General features: G+C 37.8%; 1 protein-coding gene across 5 annotated transcripts in view; it reads left to right on the plus strand.

The window, feature by feature from the left end:
• Positions 1–9,162, plus strand: part of EPHA5 (EPH receptor A5) — a 356,087-nt gene extending 346,925 nt beyond the window's left edge. For all 5 annotated transcript variants that reach the window (XM_059670011.1, XM_059669975.1, XM_059670021.1 and 2 more), the window contains one exon: positions 4,408–9,162. In XM_059670011.1, the coding sequence (XP_059525994.1) occupies positions 4,408–4,513 (106 nt within the window). In that variant the 3' untranslated portion in view covers positions 4,514–9,162. The remainder of the gene's footprint in view (positions 1–4,407) is intronic.
• Positions 9,163–21,999: the final 12,837 nt, after the last annotated feature.

The following is a 21,999-nucleotide window of genomic DNA, read 5'->3' on the forward strand; positions in this document are numbered from 1 at the left end:
GGGGACCCCCACCCTGATCCAGGACACTCTTCAGGGCAAGCCAGCCGGCCCCCACACATGCACCAGGCCTCTATCCTATACAGTAAAAGGGTAATATGCCTCCCAGCATTGGGATCAGCGGAGCCGAGAGGCCTCCCGGCACCAGGATCAGCGTGACAGGGGGCAGCGCCCAAACCTCTTGATCGCCCTGCAGCTCTTTGTGTGACAGGGGGTGGGGCCACAACCTACCTATTAGCCCTGCTCTGTTCGTGACATGGGAAGGCGCCCCAACCTCCTGATCAGCCCTGCTCTGTGCCTGATACAGGGGAGCTCCCCAACCCCCTGATCGCCCTGCGGCACTGTGTGTGACAGGGTGCGACGCCGCAAACCGCCCCCCCCCCCCACGGGCCCTGCTCTGTGTGTGATGGGGTAGAGCCATAACCTCCCCATCGGCCCTGCCTTGAGTGTGACAGTGGCAGCGCCCCAACGCCCTGATTGGCCCTGCTCTGTGGGTGATAGAGGGTGGCGCCCCAACCCCCTGATCTGCCCTACTGTGTGTGTGACAGGGGGCGGTGCCCCAACTCCCCTATTTCTCCTACTCTGTGTGTGACAGGGTGGAGCTCCCCAACCCCCTGATCGACCCTGCTCTGTGCGTGGCAGGGTACGGAGCCCCAACCCCCCTAATGGGCCCTGCTCTGTGTGTGACAGGGGGCAGCGCCCCAACCCCCTGATCAGCTCTGCTCCGTGTGTGACAGGGGGTGGCTCCACAACCTCCCTATCGACCCTGCCTTGAGTGTGACAGGGGGCGGTGCCCCAAACCCCCAATCGGCCCTACCCTGAGCATGACTGAGGGTGGCATCGCAACCTCCCAATCGGCCCTGCTCTGAGCCCGACCAGTGGTTGCACCTAGAGATTGGGCCTGCCCTCTGCCACCCGGGAGCAGGCCTAAGCCAGCAGGTCGTTATCTCCCGAGGGGTCCCAGACTGGGAGAGGGCACAGGCCGGGCTGAGGGCCCCCCCTTTCCCCGCTGACTACACAAATTTTTGTGCACCGGGCCTCTAGTGGAATAATAAAATGCAATGGTAATTATTTATATTTTCAGCTTTTCTAAAACTAATCATGCTTTGTTGACAAAACCCAAAGTATTTTTAATGTAACAATGCTATTCCCATCATGTTTAAATTTATAAGCCTATGCTGAAATATAGTTTTCATCATTAAAATTGTCTTTGGGTGTTACTTAAGATTCCAGCTGGTCATAATAAAATAGGGTAATTTTTATAATGGTGACACACTTAAATATTTGCCCAGCTATAAAATTTTCTATATAGGAAAATGAAATGAGTAAAATAGTATATATGCATGGTTTAAATGTAAAATACTTTAATTTTTATCAAATTTATCTCATATTATCACTGCTAAATTGATAATTTAATATGTACTTTGAGGAGTAAAATGGATGTTGTTAGAAATTGCAAAAGTGTGAGACAAAACTACTTAAAATAAAATAATGCATTTAACATTATAGAAATAAAGTTATTTAACCTCTCCTGGAAATATTTTTCTAATACCATTTGAATTCTCATTTGCAATATCATTACAAAAAGCATCACAAATATCATTCAAAGCACTGACCCAGAATGTTTCTTGTGTTGTTATTTTCAGAGAATGAAGTTATATTTGCCCATAATATAAAAATAAGTTAAAACAGTGGAAATAAAAATAAGTCAAACCAATGTTTTGGTATCAGTTAGACAAAACAACCACGAGTTGGAATATGAAAAACACACACATGTAGAAATCTGCATACACACATTTACATACTGCAAATTAAGGTTTTGGTATTTTATATGTAAAGTTCCTGCCTTTTCAGTGGGAAAACCTATAAATTCCTTTTCTTTCAGGTTTTTCAGAACAAATAATAATGGTTGTTTTCCAAACTACAATGTTAATAATTGGATTAGCCATATAAATTGTGCAATTTAAGTTTATTTATTACATTGGTCCTTTCCACCTGGGGTATATAAAGCATATGATAAAACATGTTTTATTATAGAACTATATTTAAATATTAGTTATTTAAACTGTACAGTAGAGTTTTTTGTTTTACATTAAGAAATATTAGGGGTTTTTTTCTTAATGTACATCCAAAGTATGCTAGTGAGCACCCATCAATACCCTGATAAACAAAAATCTTCATGATTCATCAGTTACATGTGGAAACATGAGAATTTTAGCTCAAAACTGAAATGTTCATGAAGTACAGATTGGGTTACCACAGTCTCAGACAAAAAAAGTCTGTGTCCAGTTTCCTTCATTAACTATGTTCTTTCTTTTAGAATTTTGGATATTTGATATTATGTCTACAGAGTTCTCATTTTACAGATGAATGAGTAATAGCATGTAATTTGAAGTACTCTTCTCAAAATCACACCTGAGAGTAATGAGAAAGTCAAGGAGGATGAACTATGGCATTAGGTTCCTGGTGTTAGTCCTACCTCTGCTACCCACTGGCTGTGCTATCTAGCCAACTAATTTAAATTCTTTAAGACTTTGTTTCCTCATCCATAAAAGGAGATTAGCAAAAATTTATTTCATAGAGGTATATATTTTTCAAACGTATAAAAATAAGACCTCTTAATTGTGACCTATTATTTTTATAGTTGGTGCAGTGGTTCTCAACCAGGGGAGATTTTTGCCACTTAAAAGACATATGGCAAAAATGGAGATATTTTGTCTTATCACAACAAAAAGCCAGAGGTGGTGCAGCCATTCCGGTGTTCAGTGGGGAGAGATAAGGGGTGCTGCTGGGTAGTCTGCAATGCATGAGATAGCTCCCACACAGAGAACTGTTCAGCCTAATGTTAACAGGGGCGAGCCTGAGAACTCTGGCTTACTTTAAAAGAAATAAGAATAAACTAAACCTCCTTTATTTCTGTGTTAGCCTGCAGCTAGCAAGTGTGTATTCTGTTTCATAGCCAACAACAGTGATTTTGTTTCAAAGTGAATTTTTACTGGTGTTTTACGTTTTACTGATGATTGTTTTCCATGCCTACTACTACTATTATTATTATTATTATTATTTTAATATTGTATTCTGGTGTCTTGTAGCTTTGATAATCTCTCAGTTTAATGTTTAATAGTTACATCCTAAGAAATATGTTTCTGCCATAATCATGCACTATTTCTTCTTTAGCTGCTTGCCATTTGCTAAATCTCTCATAAGAAATCAAAACATAAAGAGAAAAAGGAACCAAATATATTATTTAAATAAACAATTATTCCCAATACTAATGCATATGGCGCTTACATGCCTATTTATTTAAATTCTATCATCTGATAATTAAGATGTCTTTGAGTTTTCAAAATTATTCAATTTTATATATAATGACTCTATGTCATTGCATCCATTTTCATAAACTTCTCAGACAACATAAAATTAATACATTTACTAAATGCAAAAATATTCTACTTTTAGCATAATGTTCTATAAAATATTTATCTAAGAAATCTAACATGGCAACTTTGTTTAAAAATGTTGAATTGTTCGCGGTCATTTGTCTTATAATTAGTGTTACCACTTGCCAAACATACACAAATCATTATATTTGCCAAATACATACCCTTAAGGGGATAGAATTCCAAAATATCCTAAGAAATAACATTTTAAAACCATGGGCACTGGACTTGAGCTCCACAACATGTTGTTATTTTTGAAATCTAAACATTTGTAACTTTCTTTTGGATACTAAGCTTGTTGAGAAGAAACAGAATGGAAGTACCTTGGTTGAAAAGGCTTTCTGATAGTGTATAATCTTCAGGATGCTCTAAGCGCCAGTAGAACCTAGACATTATTTGGCAAAGATATAAGGTTCTGGCACTTGGATTCCACGTAAAAAATAAAATATTTGGAAGTTTTATAAAAGCAGTATAGTGGTAACTAACTCCTAAAGATATCTGTTGTATAAAATGATTGTACTGACTAAGTCATTTGAAGAGTTTAGTCTTCAATAGCTTAGCTGTGATTTTTTAAAAATCTATTTTATGCTAACTCCTTTTAGCAAAAAAAATGGGCATGTTCATATTGTAGATCCATATTTTCAAAACTGTTCAATGAAATTGTACCCTTTAATTTACATATTCATTGGGAAGCATGTGCAGATTTGTTTTTTTACCACTCTGCGCCACCAACATTATGATGTCTAAAATGGGGCAAATAAATATAGTATCACTCCTCATTGTCAATAGTTTCTGGATGATAAAAAGACATTTGAGGTACATTTTTGGAGCCTGCCTTTGAGAATTGGACCCTGTATGTCTAAATCAAATTAGTTTCTGTAAAATACTTGCCTCCTTGCCAGCGTGAAATATTGAGGTGTGCTACAAACTGAATCAATACATACATCCAATGTGTGCTTTCTTCATGCAGGGATTTGAGACGGCTCGGAGTGACTCTTGTTGGTCACCAGAAGAAGATCATGAGCAGCCTTCAAGAAATGAAGGCGCAGCTGGCAAACGGGATGGTGCCATTGTAACTTCACTTGACTGTCCTTTCATTGAATGAATGTTTCTGCACTTTGTAAACAAGCCCTGAGATTTATTTTAACAAAGAGGGGGGAAAGGAAAACTCGGTGATTTCTAAACCTTTTGGGAGCATTTCTTTCAGCCACAGAATTTGTAATCAGTGTTTTAGCTTCTTCTCAGTGTCATTTTTTAAGAAACTAATATGACCTCCTTGGAATAACAACACAAGGTTAAACATGATCTTATCTTACAACAAAAAACCCTTCCCACCACTTCTACAAAATTTTGTACATGAAATATATAACTGTAAACAGCACCTTTCTAGACTGAATGAAGGCAGCACCTTTCAAAACTTCCAAGAATCTACTTGAAGGGCAAAGTTTTATAGTCATGTGTGGGCTAACACAAGCTGCAAATTACTGAAGTTTACTTCAAGTCTTAATTGTCTACATAAGTGTACTGAAGAGCAATATGGTTAGATAATTTCTTAATAGGTAACTTCTTTTGCGATTTTAAAGTGCTGTTACACAGCGTTAAGTTATAGAAACTAGTGTATAAACATGTTGCTTGATCAAGGACAAGTATAATACAGGGTGTATATTTATTTTTCGGTGTTATAGAATTTACTTTCAGCTGCTCTTCTAGAAACTCGATGGTAATAGATGTGTATATACTGTATCATTTGCTGTATACCCAGGAATCAATTTAAGTTGGAGTTTTGTGTATATGTGCTTGCACCTGTTTGCATTACCATTCTGCTTGCATTTTTAATAGTTTTAATTTTAGCAGCATACAGGAACAAGTGTTCCAGAGTGGAATATGAACAGGAGAAATAGGGAAGCAGTGAAACAAAATTTAACACAAGCTGTGTCTTTTTTCCTCTCGTGTTCCCAAAAGCTACTGAGTCTCTTTATTCACTAACAGGAAATGTCTGTAAGATTAAATCCCCTTTGGCTTTTTAAAAACACTTTTTGATATCTGTGACAATACAGTTCTTCTAGCCATTAATCTTGCACCCCTGTAAGAAATTTCACCTTTCTGAGTCCCAGAAAATATCTTGTCAAGCAACGTTGACACCGAAGGGCACATTTTCAGAAGGATGAAGGATTTAACTGTGCAGACTTCTGTTAATGTTGCTAAATCCAGGCACATAGCACTAAGCATTACCCCTAAGTGTTAATCCTTTGTAACCATTTCCCTGTAGCTCAGCTCTAGAAATTTTGATAACTAAGGCAGCAATGAAATGATGACAAATGTATCTACTTCCTTCATAATTTTCTCTATTTCAAGACTTGGCATGTTTTATTTGTTGATGGTTGTCTATTCATTTGGAAATTTCATCTTCTATTCAGTTATGTCAAATTGAATTTATTTTGATGAACCAATTTAAAGTTTTATTTAATTGGCCTTATTAAGCAATATAAGATATACCCTATGTATACTCTATATACCATACTTGATGAAGACTGATACATTTGTGGTACCAATTGTAAAGTTTATTAGAATATGAACAAAACTGAGGTTCTTACTAAAATAATGAAATTTTTGTATTACTACACTTTATAGAAATCATGGAATGACATGTGATTCAAGGAGAACGGCATTTAAACAAAATAGAGCCTACTTGTGATTACCAAACGGTATAAGGAATAGGCTGGATTAGTGAAATCCATAGGAAATATACCTGCATTATACTAATGGCACCTCCTTTCTCTTTCCCAAGCACCTATTTTAGTTGAATGTTAGCACATAAAATAGTAAACTTTTGAGAAATAACTTCTTTCTACCATGACCACCTTTTAGTTAAGTAGTAATGTAGCATTTTGCTAAAGAACAAGGTGAAAAATAAGGAAAAGAAGAAGTTCTAAACAATTTTCAAAGGACATGTTGATTTATTTCTAATTATGACTATACTTGCTTATTAGGTCTATAGTATACTATGGCTCCAAACAATCTATGCTTCAAATATACTCTGGTTCAGTGAAATTTTGAGAGAAAGTAGAGAGAGGTGGAATTAGCAAGTAAGTAGGCATTGCCATTATTAAAGATGCATTTGTTCATTTCAATAAACATAAAATTAGCTAAATGAATTCCTTTTGTACAAAATAATTGGAGATTGTGTTGCACTGTATTAAATTTTGTAAAACAACCAAATCTAAGTGATAAAGTAACAATTGAACAACTTCAAAGTAATAAGAGAGTTATTGATTTTTTAAAATATATTTTTATTGATTTTTAGAGAGAAAGGGGGGGAGAGAGAGAGAGAGAGAGAGAGAGAGACATTGATGTGAGAACTAAACATTGATCAGCTGCCTCTTGCATGCCTCCTACCCAGGATCCAGCCACAACCCAGTATGTGCCTTGACTGGGAATCAAACTGGCAACCTTTCTATTCACTAGATGACGCCAAACCAACTGAGCCACACAGGCCAGGGCTAAAGTTATTGATTTAAAAGAGAAACAAGCATAAATTTTTAGAGCTGATAGACTAGCCAGAATCAGTTACACATAAGAAAGATAGCTGCTAAATTGTTTTCCAGCTTTATATGTTCAAAGATGATTAGAAGGTCAGGATAGAATACATCTAAGTGATTAGAATTTGAAGTAACAATGTAAGTTTCCTCTTTTCCACCCAAAGAACGTTATGCATTAATTTGGATCAAATTGATTTGCTTCCTTTGCAATCTCGGTGTTCATTTGGAAAGTAAATTGAGATAAATGTTAAATAGACACATAACTTGCATCCATATTTAATTTTGGTTGAAAATTTCTAAGGAATGCCACTATGATTTTAGAAGGAATAAAGAGACTTTCAAATAAGATGTACTTCCCCTAAGAGAGGAAATATTTGTTCGCCTCTGGATATATCACCAACTGGGAAGTGCCAATCTCATCTATAAATGTGAGAAGTGGAACAGGAGAAAGAAACAGCTTTTGTGAAAAGCCGCGAGGCAGTAACCCAGGGCAAGGTTTGACAGATCTTGATTGTGTGATTTCTTATCATTTTGGTTCAATTTGTCACCCACCAGACAACTGAAAACAAAACATAGTTTCAATAATTTTACCACAAAAGATAGATTTGTCAAATGATACATAATGTTTTTGTAACTACCAGTAGCAATATCTTTAGGGCGTGAGTCTTTGTCAGTGTTACTTTGAAAATTAACTATAAGCAGGGAGTAATATTCAACTTGCTGATATCTGTTGGAATCACTTAATTACTACTTTCCCCATCTTGCCATTTGCTCACATGTAAAAATGCCATATAATCTGTTGTTCTTGGCCATTGAAATGTATGAATTATATGTAAAAATGTAAAGATTTTCATCTTCTCATTTAAAAAAAAATAATGTGCATGGTCATTGATTTCTCATATGTTAATCACCAAGTCAGTGTTCTGTAAAAATTATATTCCAATATTCTATATACACTTAAATGTGGCCAGCATAATTAGTCTCAGAGTTGCCAAAAGTTAAGAACATCCTTAAGTCAGTCTGTAAAAGAGTTGTAACCATGTGCAATGGTGAAAAAATAGTTTCATATTTCAGATTTAAAAGAAACATTACTATCATTTGAACACCTATGTGTTTGCATGTCTGCTATTTAATCTCTATGTGAAAGTTCAAGGATTGTTAACACCCTTCCTTCTCCCATTCAAAGTGGGTTCTCAGAAGCACAAGCAGAGATACTTACCTGTGGAAGACTTTTTGGCTGTAACTATGGATTGGACAGCAAATGCTGTTTGAGTCAGATGTTAGAAATTTACTAGATGTACAATGTTGCATAGTAGAGTGAGATTGTTTCTCATTTTTTCTTTCTAAAAATAAGAAAAAAAAAGAAAGCTAAGTATGATAGTAAACAGTCTTTGCTTATGTCCTGCCAGATGTTTAATCTCAAAGTAGATTACAAGTAGGTATAATAAGATGTTGATGATAATGAATAAATAGTCAAAACACTACTTTTATTTGAAATTAATAATTGGAATTGCCATCCTTTTTGAAACTACATAACACAACTAATTACATCAAATATGTTTCTCTATCATACTGTTAATTATATAGTAATGTATCAAATGAAAAGTAGAAAAAATATTTCTTTTCATTTCTTGTTGATTTCTGAGAGTCTTTTGACATATAAATGATTCAATATCTTTGTCCAGAATGACCATATAATTGTTGCTTAGGAGAAGACACCAATTCTTTTTAAAAAGAGAGTCTATTTATAATAATCAAAAGCAAATAGCATGTCTCTTCTAAATGAAAGTGGCAAAATATGTTTATTAAGGCTGAGCTATACTAACAGCAGAGATTTCAATGGTCAACAGACTTTTGAATATTTAGACTGCTATGGTTTGACAATTAATTATTTAAGAATATGTGAGCTTCCTTTATATTAGTCTGAGAATAAAACTTAGACTCACTCATTTGTTAATATGTTTATTAAGATCTCTGAGTTTCAGGCCAAGTGTATCTTATTTTACACCAGGCATCAGGGTATCTCCAGTCCCTGCCTCAACGTTAATTCAAGGACGGATTAGCACTTATGTATTTTCCCTCATCTGAAGCTCTCTGTGCATTTGGTTTGTGTACATGTTTTTGTAGTGTAAGATATGAAATTTTATATTTTTTCAAAAAATAAAAACCCTTTGAACACAGTTAAATCGGATTGTCATGCTTGACCCTTTTCCAGAAGAATTTAAATTACAGCCTCTGTATAATGATTTCAGTTCATTCTAATGAAAATGTTGGAATGTCTTATGCTAAATATTTTAAATTCAATCAGCATCCAATTTTCTCAAAGACCTATTTATGAATCTTTGTATTTGAATGTTTTTTGTAACTAGAGTTTGACACTGAGCTTGTAGGACACCAGCATAATTATGGGAAACCTAATTAGGAATTGATTTGTAACTCTGTAATGTAGCATTACTTGCAAAAAATAGAAAAGTGTGTTTACCCTCTGCAAAACGAGACCTGCTGCTGATGCGCTTTAGGTGGTTCTCTTCCCCTAGACAAGCATCTGCTTATGAAACAGGTGGAAGAACTGCATTCCTACCTTCCTACAAGAGGGGTACCACTGTCCACAAACGCTCCCTTCTCTCCGTATTGTATGATATCAGCCTCCTTTGGTAAAGAGCAGAGCAAACAACTTGCTGTGCAAGGAAATCCATCATATTTGTATTTTGTTGCATTTATATGCTTAGAAAGTGACATCACAGGCCTATGAAAATAATCTATAACTCCTTTGCCTATGCATAAAATCATTATTTCAAGGGACATTATTTGATAGTTTAGTAGATACTCATATAAAGACTCTGAATTCTTTGTTAGCAAGTACACTATTCTTGCCCTTGTTTTGCTACAGAGGTAAATGTTATATGATAAGAGGGATTTTCCCCAATCCTATAGGCATTCTTGATAGAGGGAATGGGTGGCGGTGAAGAAGTTAACATTTCAGAAGCATGCACTATCCTGTATTAGAGTTTTTCACTCTTACTTTTAAGATACATGTTATTGTCTCCACTTCCTCATGAGGAAACCATGACTCAAAGCTGTTAAGAAACTGCCCAAGTCCCGACTGCTCTTCAATGGCAGGATGAAACCCACATTTATTTTAGGACAAACCCATAAAATGGGTTCCCACTACACTACTCTCATTCCACAATGCTGGCCATGCTGCCTAGATAATGGAATTTTTCAGGTCAATCTTCTAATTTAATTGATGTAGGAAATGAAGATAAATGAGAAAAAAATGATCTGCACAGTTTCATAAAGTGTGAAACTTGGGTGGAAACCAGCATATAACATAGTATATTTCTAACATATTTGGTTTTTAGAATAAACCAAACTTTTAGAGTAAAAAATTGCTTTTCTTATTTGTGTTTCTTCCACGGCATAGCAGCACAATCTAATTCAATAGATATTTCTAGCATATGTCATAGTTTTCTCTACTACAAACTCAGGAAATTTCAATAAATACTTACATTTCCAGCTATGATATCTAAACTTTAACTATGGAACTTTGGAGTCTACAGGCAATTCACTACCAAATTGTAAGCAAAAGTAAAGTAAGTTGATATTTATGAAAACCCACAGTAGCCATTCAAATCAAGCAAGAGTTTCAAATTGTATAGCAAATGTAATTTTACTTGAATTTAAAAGGTTAAAAATAATAACTGGAGTAAAGTTAGCAGAAATGCTGGAATATTGATAATTTTTTTCATAGAAAAAGTTGTTAGTTTTTAAATCCTCTCTCTAATTTAAAAAAAAATGTGTTGGGATTATTAATTTCAATTTGAAATTTCTTAGTGATCCCAAGTTTCCAGAAAGTAAAACTCATTCACAACAGTTCTTTAAGTGAGACATTTATTCTGTTTTTCTTTTGCACAAAGGTAGAAATGGAGCTAACTCCATTTCAAGGCTAAGTGACTTTCCTCAGATCACATAGTTCATTATTATATCCCTTCTCTCTTTTAAGTTAATCCTCTCCCTCTGCATTCCAGATGGTGCACTCCTGCTTTGGAATCTGTTCATCAATTGTTTCTGCTCTTGAATATCCTTAGCTATCAGTCTCTGTGGTTCCCTTCACCTCATCCTCTACATTTGCAGAGCATGTTGGTGTCTGGAGTCAGCATGTCAAAGTTTGTTCTGTCAGCAGCTAGTTGTGTGAACACAGGCAAGCCATTTAACCTCTCTTCCTTCAAGTGCCTCATTTATTAAATGAGGGAGTGCTATGGCTATTTTGAGAATCTTTAAAACTACACACATAGAGAATGAAACTAGAGCCCACCCTGTGCCCTGTGGTAATCCTTTAGTAAATGTTATTTATCTTTATAAATACCACTTGACCTGGAATCAAACCCACAACCTTTTGGTATACTGGAAAGGGCTTCAGCCAATTGAGCTACTAGGCAAGGCACCAGGATTGTACCTTAATTCTCACCCCATCCCGTGATATATGCTTTCCTTTGGAAATCCTACCAATCACAAGTCTTCCATTTTAACATATATGGTAATCGCATCCCATACTGAATCTCCAGTGTTCAACTTTTTGCTGAAATATAGCTTCATTTGTATAAATTTTTACTGATGATATCCAATTGTCTATAATGTGGATATATCAAATCAAGTATATCTCAAACGTATCTCCTTACTTACAAAATAACTAACATCTCCTCCCATACTTAGAGTAGAAGATACTACTTTACATGTAGTTAACAAGTAGATATCCAAAATTTGTACTTTAAATTTCCTCTACCCTCAGCTCCATGTAATACTTGTCAAAAAATTGTATTAGTTGCACATTGAATATGTTTCTCAGATATACAGGGGTTAACAAAAGTAGGTTTAGAGTTGTAATACAAATAAATAATACAAAATCTAAAAATAATAATACAAGAATAAACTTTTTTCATATTCACAACTGTAAACCCACTTTTGCCCTCCCCTGTTATTACTAGCAAATGTAGAAAAATAAGAAAACATCAAAGGTAACACAGAGTAGGGAACATATACTAGAAAATTAAAATATCACCCATAACTAAAGAGATATTATTTCTTGATACATTATTTTATGTATTTTTATAATGGGAATTTAATAGTCATTCTACCCCATTTAGAAATCAATTATAAACATTATACAACACATTTTTATTCAAACAATTGCCAACTTGAATAATTTCAGACCACGAAAGTAATAACTAGCATCAGATTGACTGATCATTTACCCAAAAATAGATATATCCCATAAAGAAGGTGCTCAGAATCACATCAGCAAATAAGTTGGCTTGTATTATACTGGGGGGAAAAAATAAGATAATAAAAATTTAGTCATTTGAAAGGATAAGGCTTAAAAGGTTTCCACTCTGGTACAAGGATAAAGTGAAATGATTTATTGAATGTTCCCTAGAGTGATAACAGTTCAAGCTATATTAAATATGGAGGTCAGACCTAAGAACAAATGCTTTCCAATCATCCTTCTATTCTCTACAAATATAAGAAATACAATTATAATGAATATTAATATCAAAGGAAATAGTTCAGAAAAGTGCAGCCTAAGTGTTTTTTCAGGACAAGTATATTGCCGACTTCTCAGTCCTTTGCTTTGTTAATGCTGAGGAAGGGGTAAGGAATTATGATATAATTCCTGAAAGGAAGGCTGGGTCTTTCTGGGGGGGAGATGACTGTTCCCCATGATTCATCATAAACAGTCCTTTCATTCCTGTCAAAGCACATGATCTTGATTTCAGTAATATAGAAGGAAGCTTCCAAAAAACAAGTGCTCCTTGCACTTTATAAGAAAAGGGGCCCGAAGGTCAAAGTCAAATAGATTTTGACGTTGCCTATAGTATCCTCTACTGGGGCTTCACATAACATTCTAAAGTACAAAGGTTCAACTTCGCTTAATTCAATGATTTCCCAAATGTCTGACCATGGTACCCTTTTGGCTCGTAGCGAGTATGAACACAACCACATGGTAGTTGTAAGAGTGGATTGTTACCCATGTAATTAACACTTCTCAAGATAACTGTAAGAAGGTTATATTTTCTCAACCAATGTTACCCTGGGGAAACACTGAAAAGAAAATATCAACTCTGAGTTGTATCTGTATCAGTGCAATGTATCTGAATAATGGTCCATGCCTACTCATGCCTGCCTTGCCTGGGGACCAAGGCAATAGCACAATTACGACACTCCTGGGTGGAGTTGGTAGACAGCAAAACATCAAAAATAACTACTTTAATTCACTACCTTTGAAGTATGGATTGCATTTCATTGTTGTCCGATAGGCCTTAAACTAAAGGGTTACTGAATAAAAGGTTATAACAAAATTTCAATCATGACCTTGGTTTTATTACTCTTATTACTTTAACAAATGTGTCATTTGATATTAAAAATTATTAAAATATTTAAATATTCGAAGCCAAGGGAGGCAATAGTCTTGGGGAACAGAGCTTGTCTGAGAGAAAAGAAATGTGCAACAAGGAGCTGTTCATAGGATGAGCATCTCAGTAGAGATGAGTGCATCATCACAGCACATCAGCCCCGAGGGCTGAAGAAAAGACTGGGACCTGAAGCAAGACTGAAAGTGAAGAAAGCATTAAAAACATACCCATACACTAACAGAAAATTATGTGTGTATATACACAGACATACACACATTTTGTTGAACTTTATGGATATTATGTTTAATATGAAAAGTGTTAAATAGAAGTATGTATATTTAGGACTCAGAAAATCAAGGAATAAATGAAGTAAATAAAGAAATGACATGTGGAAATTTTACATAGATATTTCTCGAAAAATGATACAGAACCAAAGGGCATTATTAACTTTTTTTAATGTCATTTAATGTCCATTGATGTTAGCTTAGGGACTTGGGAAACCATGCAACAATTCAGAATTTTCTAAAACAAATTTTGGAAGGAGAGGACTTATAGTCTACATTAAACCTCAAAGGGCTACCTGACCATAAAATATTAAAAATCATGACTTGAAGTAATCATTGACTATTCTCTAGTCAGTGACATCTTGTACCTGTAAGCAAACAATTTGTAACCGGATTCTCCTACTATTTCCACTTATTTTTCCAAAATGTAATCTAAGTCTTGGGGGGTTATTCTGAGATATTACTCCTAGGAGATTAACTTCATTCTATTTCATGAACAGTATATTAAAGATATTGACAGTCATACCTCAAAATAAAGTGGGACCGAGAGATAACATAATCTGATTTCTACTTTTGATGACTTACTTTAAAATAGTAAGAAGTCACCTAACTGCTAAATTATATGGATGTGAAATCTAATAGGCTCTTTTCACAACAGGATTTTAGCATGTATTATCTTGTTAAACCTAAACTCAAAACTTATCCCAGCTCGTGTCATTATATGCCTATATTACTTCAGCAGCTGTCACTAATACAACTTTTACCTTAAGTAACATTCTTATTATTAGACTAGTATTGGTATTTTGGCTGATCGGATGAACTTTAATGGTCTACATAGATCTCTTTCCAACATTTATTTATTTATCTTACTCATTTAAGCACCAGTTTTGTCAGGCACTCAAATTCCAGACCATGGGCTCTGGAGTCCTATAGACGTGGTTCAAATTCTGCCTCTGTCACTAACCAGCTGTGTGACTTGGCGAAAGTTAGTTTACATATCTGTTGCCTCAGCATCCTCATCTGTAATATAGATAATAATAAATTTACTATGAGCATCTTGCTCAGCCCTTGGTTTCTAAGTTGCTGTCACACAGATATTCAAGCTACTGTCTACCTCAGGATCATTGTATGTGCTGTTTCTAACACTGGCAACTCTCCTCTCCTAGAATTTTGTCTGGTTTTTCATCCTTAAGATCTCTGATTGGAGGTCTGCTGGGGTTATTCACTTGTTTAAATTATCACACCATGCTCCATCTTTTCATCATGGCCCTAAGTTAAGTTCCTTCAAAATGCCTTTCAAATATGTAATTTTTTAGCTGTCTTCCCTCTGGAACATAAGCTCAATAAAAGCAGAGACCAGTTCTATTTTGCTGCTGCTCTATCCCTATCAACTAGCACAGTCCCAAGAACAGCATAGGCATTCAGAACATACTACTTGAATAAAAGACTAAAGTATTCAGCACAGCACAGCACAGCACAGAGTAAGTCCCAAATAAATGCTAGCAATGATTAGACTTGGGGAGCTAGGGTTACCAAGTCTTAATCAGTTCTTCCTTCTAGGTTTTAATCAATTGAGACAAGATAGAAGAAACCATGGGAGTTGAAATATTATTAAATGAAGCTCTTATAAGTCCTAATGTTTGGGGCTCCACAGTACTACTGAATTGAAGTGGCTTAAATTTCAGAGTAAAGTGGAGTTTTATAATGTTCCCTTCCAATCAAGACTTTGGAAGCCACCTGTTGGTAAAATTAGGTCTGCAAAGGTAACTTCAAATATACTTACACACCCCTTATATAGAAGATTTGGCCTACCTCACACACTCAGTTTCTGACGTAGTAGAAGGTAGAAAAGAGTATGAACAGTGTCTGAGTCCCAAGATTTCCTGCAAAAGGCTGTCACAAAGCCTGATCAAGATGTATTTCTTTGTTACCACTTTTTGAGGCAAAGTAACTCCACAATTAATATACGTGATCTGATCCAATGAATGCTAGGTTTTCTGCAAGAACAAAGAACAAGTAAATGGTTGAGTAAAAGAAAAAGGTAACCTTTCAATGACTTTTTCAAGAACATGCAATTATTTGTGGAATCTTTTCTGAAACTAAGGGAGGGACATAGAAGAGATCAGTGTTAATCATCCCTAATTATTGCTGTGGAGGTTATTGTTATTTTTATTGTGATTTTTCAGGTTAAGATCTCTGTCTGCAAGAAGTTACAACTTAACAGGATGAGACATACCAGTAAAGAAATTAAGTACAGTCAAGCATCATGTGTGCATGGTTTGGGGATAAAGTTAGAATAGGAAAGACCTCCTAAGGAAAGACCTCCACATAGAGTTTACATTCCAAAGTTGTACTGTCCAATGTGATAGCCCCTAGCCAAATGTGCCTATTTAGTTTTCAGTTTGAGTGCATTAAAATTAAACATTTATTTTCTCAGTCTCACTAGCTCTATTTCAAATGCTCACATGTGGCTAGTAGCCATCCTATCAGACATGGCAGGTATAGAACATGCCCACCATTGCAGGAAGTTCTATTGGACAACATTTATCTAGAGACTGACAGTCTTATGTGTTATTCTGTGGGGAGGATGTCTTAGTGCAGGTAAGAAGAAAGTCAAGAAAACTAGTTAGTATAGAGGTATAGCAAGTGATATAGGTGAGAAATGCTTCGACCAGGGACATAGTGGTGATGATAGGGCTGACAGGGAGGAAGGAACTCATAAAAAATAAAGCGATAAAATGACTAGAGCACATGAATGGACTGGTGTCACTTGGTTAGGAACGGAGAAGAGTGAGTCCAAAGTTTCTGGCTTTAGTAGCTAAAAAAGAATGTTGTATCCTGTGGATCAGGGTAAGCTTCAACTGATCTAGCCTAGTCATTTTCAAGGTTATTTATCTGATGAAACACAGAGTACAAGCTCTTACATTTTGTCTGCAGGCCACCGAATCTCAGCCACTGCTCAAATATGAAAGCATTCATGTCCACACCAATAAGCATCGGCATGCCGCACAGTGCCGTTACAATCTATTTCTGGGGGAAAGACCATTTCTCTGGAAAAGAGCAACACAATTTTTATTGACAAAGCACTGACTCAAAAAGGCATGAACATCAATCTACATCATCAAAAGAACACTGGGCTTAGAAGTTTAAAATTCCATTACTACCTCAAAGATTTCATCCCTAACGGTGGTTTATTTATTTTCTGTGAATGTCCAGAATTAAAGAGATAATTCTTGAGACTCTCCCAGAATACTAGAATAAAGGAGAAAAAAATATGTTCAAAAAAGGCAAGAAGAGGGCGGATTGAAAAATCTCCATTTTTTTGGAAGACAGAAAAATGCAGCTCTCATATAAAGCTTTTATTTCCCCAGATTCTAAAATCCCATCCACATCTTGGGAGTTTCATTCAAGACGACAATTCACATAATCAAATTACTAGGAATGATTGCCGAAGCGCTGGAGAATGATGGAGGGGCGCAGTGTGAAAGGGAGTAGTGGCGCCAGCGGTGCATTTCTCCCAGCACATCTTAATTTGCATTCCCTGAAAACAGTGGCTGAGGCGATGACTGGGGTGCAAGGGATGTATTTGGGAGATGACTCGAGAAAGCCAAGAGTGAGGAAAGGTCAGGAGCAAAGCCGCAGTGACAAGGCTGTAGAAACCCAAGACTCCATTTCCACCAGGGTCTCTGGGAAGCCCTAAAAGGCCTCTCGGAAATGAGCCCCCAGTGGGTGAAAGGATGTGTGTGCATTTGTCCACCAGCTCCCAACCCACATTGACTGCAAGGTGCTAGCCGACACTTTCACGGCCACAGGCTTTCCCGCTGCATCACACACAGGCTTGAGAGTTCCCTGGCTTCAGCTATGCCCCCCGGAAGCACAGCAGTAGAACCGTGTGCACAACACAGTCATGGCCGTGTTTTCACAAGTCAGAACTATCCCCTTCAGCTGTAGAAAAGATCAGAGTCAAGCCAGGGCGTGTGACGCATGACAGCACACGTGTCCACTGCAGCCCAACTCTTGTACGGCTCAGGTCCATCCAGCCGCATACTAATCCCACTCCTCAGGACGGAGCCATCCTCGTCGGCCTGTGGCCAGTGTAGTCCTGCCAGGCCCATGTTCAGTTAGGCTTCGTGCGTGAAGCTAATGCTTTGGATTCACTGTCTTGAAATTCTTCACATTTTTCTCTTTGAACTTGTGTTTTTGTAAGTGAAATGTGATGGAACAAGTAGGTGTGTGTGTGTGTGTGTGTGTGTGTGTGTGTGTGTGTGTGTGCGCGCGGTTGATAGAGAAGAAGGTACATTGAGCCTCGACTCCGGAACTGCATGCTAATTTCTGAACTGCCCCACCTCTCACCACCTCCATGGGAAAGGTACTAGGCTGCCTGTTCCCCTCCCACTAGCATTCAGGTACCTGGCTCCCCCACTACCACCCATTCTCCCCTCCCCTGCAGAGACCAGGTCACATCAATGGCAAAGGCTATGTACTGCCATCCCCGTTTGACAGTACCAAAGCTGGGTACAGGTGAAAAGAGGGTTGGTGTTGGGCTGCGTTCCTTAGTTTCGCAGTGGGGCCCGACAGTTGCAGTCGTCATCCCATCATGGCAGGCGACTAGTCAGGGACAAACTGCAGCCCACCTGCAAGCAGAGGCCCAGTGCCTCCCAACATGGAGGTTACAGTCACTTGTAGGCCACCCATTCATTGTGGGTTGGGACTATGTGCAGCATCTGGAAAAAGAAAATTGACTCCCTCTTGGCCCCCACCCACAACCTCCTCCTGTCCTGCATGCTGTGTGGGGCCTACAGCTGGCTGAGGGCCAGCCTGTCAGCCCAAAAGCCACTTGAGCACATGCTGAGTTGAGAGGGTACCCCGGGTACCTATGAAGATCTACACTATTCCTGAGGTGAACCCTTTTACTGATGGGAGAATGACATTAAATAGCAAGTTAGAAACACCCTGGCTGATCAAGAGAGAGAGTAGAAGGTAGAAAGGAAATAGCTGTATCAACAGCATTTTCTTTCTCCTTTTCGAACAAGAGGTTCTGCATTTTCATTTTGCATTGAGCCCCACAAATCATGTAGCCAGCCTGGTTACAAGGAAGTGGCTAGTAATAATCTCTCAAAAAGGAGGTAATACAGAAGAAGCAACTGCTGTAATTACAACAAAGTTGTAAATTATATTCATCTTCACTCTCCTCCACCACCCATTCTAATTTCCCCTCTCGCTCAGCCAGCATTGCAGACAGTTGAGTTTGCTTGCCTGATGAGCGTCTTCGCTGTCAACCCTGAGTGATCTGGGTCCCTGAATGCATTGGTCTTTTCACATCCAGTCACTGCAATTACCTAGTCAACAAGCATTAAAGCCTGGGGAAATCCCCCAGTGACTTCTTCAAGTTTGGCATAGTTCTCTTTGTCCCTGTTACGAAAGGACAATCCTAGCTTCTCACAATAATGAGGGTCAGTTGTGCCTGTCAGTGTAATAATTCACTGGGATATTGGCTCAGTGATAAAAACTCAAGTTCAGCAGAGGATGATTTTCTTCCAGTCCCAAACCACAATGTTCAATACAGCAGAGCCCAAGATGCAAACACAGAAGATATAAATTCTACCAGGTGGTTACATATAAGCTTCCTAGTGCTGCTATAACAAAGTATTACAGACTGGGTGACCTAAACAATAAAAATTTCTTTTGAACAATTCAGGAGGCTGAAAGTAGGTTGAAGTTCAAGGTGTCTGCAAGTGTTGTTCCGTCTGAGACCTTTCTTCTTGACTTATAAATAGCCACCTTTTCCTCCTGTGTCTTTAAATGATCTTCCTTCAGTGTGTGTCCTAAATCTCCTCTTATAAGGATGCCAGCTCATATTGACCTAATTTTAACCTAATTCTATCTTTAAATACCCTATCTTCAAGTACCGTCACATTCTGAGATACTGGGCATTAGAACTTCAACATATGAACTCGTGGTGGGGGGTAGGAGTTCAGTCTATAACAGTCACTGAGTTTGATGGTAAATCTTACTTTTAATCTTTGGTTTCTGGACAAAGATATCCTAGCCACTGTTGATAAAAGAGCATTAATTAGTTCCTGAGTTATAATTTTGTGAGGAAGTCAGACATACTATCAGCATTCCTTAATGGTTTTGGCTGAGACACTATAATCAGGGCAGGTAAACCCATACTCCTATAGGTATGGAAGAGCTACAGGGGTCTAATGTGACTTATTTGTAGCCAAGAGATTGGTCTGATATCAGGTGCTCAATGCCAGGAAGGCAGTAGCTCAATTGACCTTGTAATTGTAAGGCTATTGAATCCTGCATAACTTGAATCTCTGTCACCCATGACTTACATTCATGAACCCATTGCACAAGCCCTGGAGAGGCCACAGATAGGGCTGTCAGCTACAGGCAGGCCATCATGTGCATCTGTTTTTTAAGGGTCTCATCTGCTCTCTATGGACATCGATATGAAACAGAAAAAATTCTCTCACTTTGTGCTCATTGCCATAGATCCATCCAATTAGCATGTCACCTTTCTGGATGCCCAAACTTTCCAATTTGCCCCTCCAGGTACCTAAGCAAAGCTACCAGGGTATCCACCACCACCCAGGCTCTAGGTTTAGCATTACCTCAGGCCTCTTCTCAGTCCTTTAAAGTATACATCCATGTGTACTTCCACAGGTCTGCTTGAGGCATAAGTCACCCACTCTATGGTACTTCAACTAGTACCAATGCAACAAGCTAAACAATTTGTCAAACAAACCCCCAGTTTTTCTTGGTCACCAGCTGGTCATGAGGATCCAAGCCACTTGAGTCACATAGGTATGAGCTGAAAGAGAGTTGCCAGTTCAACACAAGCAAGTAACATGGGAGATGGAGACACAACTTCATGCAACTGACTTAGGTCCACTGGCTGTGCTGGAGTTTGATCCAAAATTTACCCTTTCTATTGTAGGATGGATTGTGGCGACACTCACTGACCCTTATGACTTAACAGAACTGGCAACTCCTAGGAGCTTTATTAAGCCATGAAGTTACTTATCATCAGTCTCTACCACTGCCCAGTGGTGCAACAGACGAGGGAAATGCTCCAAGACTTCATAATCCAGTGTTCCCACTTTGCCTGTACCTTATCCCAAATCAGCTCAGATGAGAATATTATTAATTTTGGTGTTGCGGCATGGAATCACGTTACATTCTGATGATGTGAGTTGCAATTATTTCAGAGGTCAGATAATTGAAAGGATTCACTGAACTCCACAGAGCATCTGCACAAATGATTGGTTACGGAATAGAAATAATGTAGAGGTAAACAAAGGGCCCCAGTGAACTGCTATACTGCTAGGCACAGCTCCCCAGGGTCTTTTCTCGATCCCACAGAACGCTCTTTAACTTTGAATTGTGAACGACCAAGCCATATAGGAAGCATCTTGGTTTCAGGGGATCTAGGGCAAAAGTGTCCAGGAGGGTATTTTATGCCCCCCTGGACACATATCCAAGCCAGCTGTTAATTGATTTCACCAGGTGTAAGTCATCAATGTAAGCATCCCTAAACAACATAAGCAAGGTGGCTCTGGGTGCTGCAGGAGTTTCAAACATTAAATAGCTAAACCACTAGCTAACCCACGTACCCTTTGTCTTGGCCTGGAGTCAGAATCCGACTTCCAGGCAGCCCCACCGATAAGACAGATAAGCAGTTTCATTTTGAGAAAGTTTTATCGTCCCTGACCTAGTTTCAGAATCTCATTCTGAATTGTTGCTCACTAGGAACTCCTCTGATTTTAGCTTCTTAATTTTTGAGTGTTTTTTTTTTTTTCTAAAGCATAGCCTGGGTCAAAGTCATGGCTGCAGGTCATTTATTTATGAGATTTCTAGAAATTAGGAGTTAGTGAGCAGGAAAAAGAGGAAAATACAGGGTGGGTGGGTTATTGAGATTTCTGCTATACTCACCAAAAAGCATAAAAAAACTCCCTCTTATCCATAAATGTCGGTCTGGGGTGTTGGCTGCTGGGGTTCCTTTTTAATAGCTCCCCTTCATATTTGTTGCAGGTTGCCTTTGGGTGTTAACTCTTTCATTCTTTCAGGCTGCACTAGTATGTAGGCCACGAGAGCCATCTATTATAGCTCTAAAGAAAGCTATGGCTTTAGTGATCTTCTTGCTGCAGAAATCTTTCAGAAAATTTGAGAGCCTACTGTAAAACACAGCTATCATTAAAATTTCAATCCCATAAATTGATAATTTACTAAAGTATCTAAAAAACAAAAGCAATTAATTCTCAAAACCCATCTTGTCCTAATTGTTTCCTATTATGGGCCCTCTTGTGATTATTTGTCTGTT

This window comes from Myotis daubentonii, chromosome 1 (genome assembly GCF_963259705.1).
Source record: "Myotis daubentonii chromosome 1, mMyoDau2.1, whole genome shotgun sequence".
Taxonomy (NCBI): Eukaryota; Metazoa; Chordata; class Mammalia; order Chiroptera; family Vespertilionidae; genus Myotis; species Myotis daubentonii.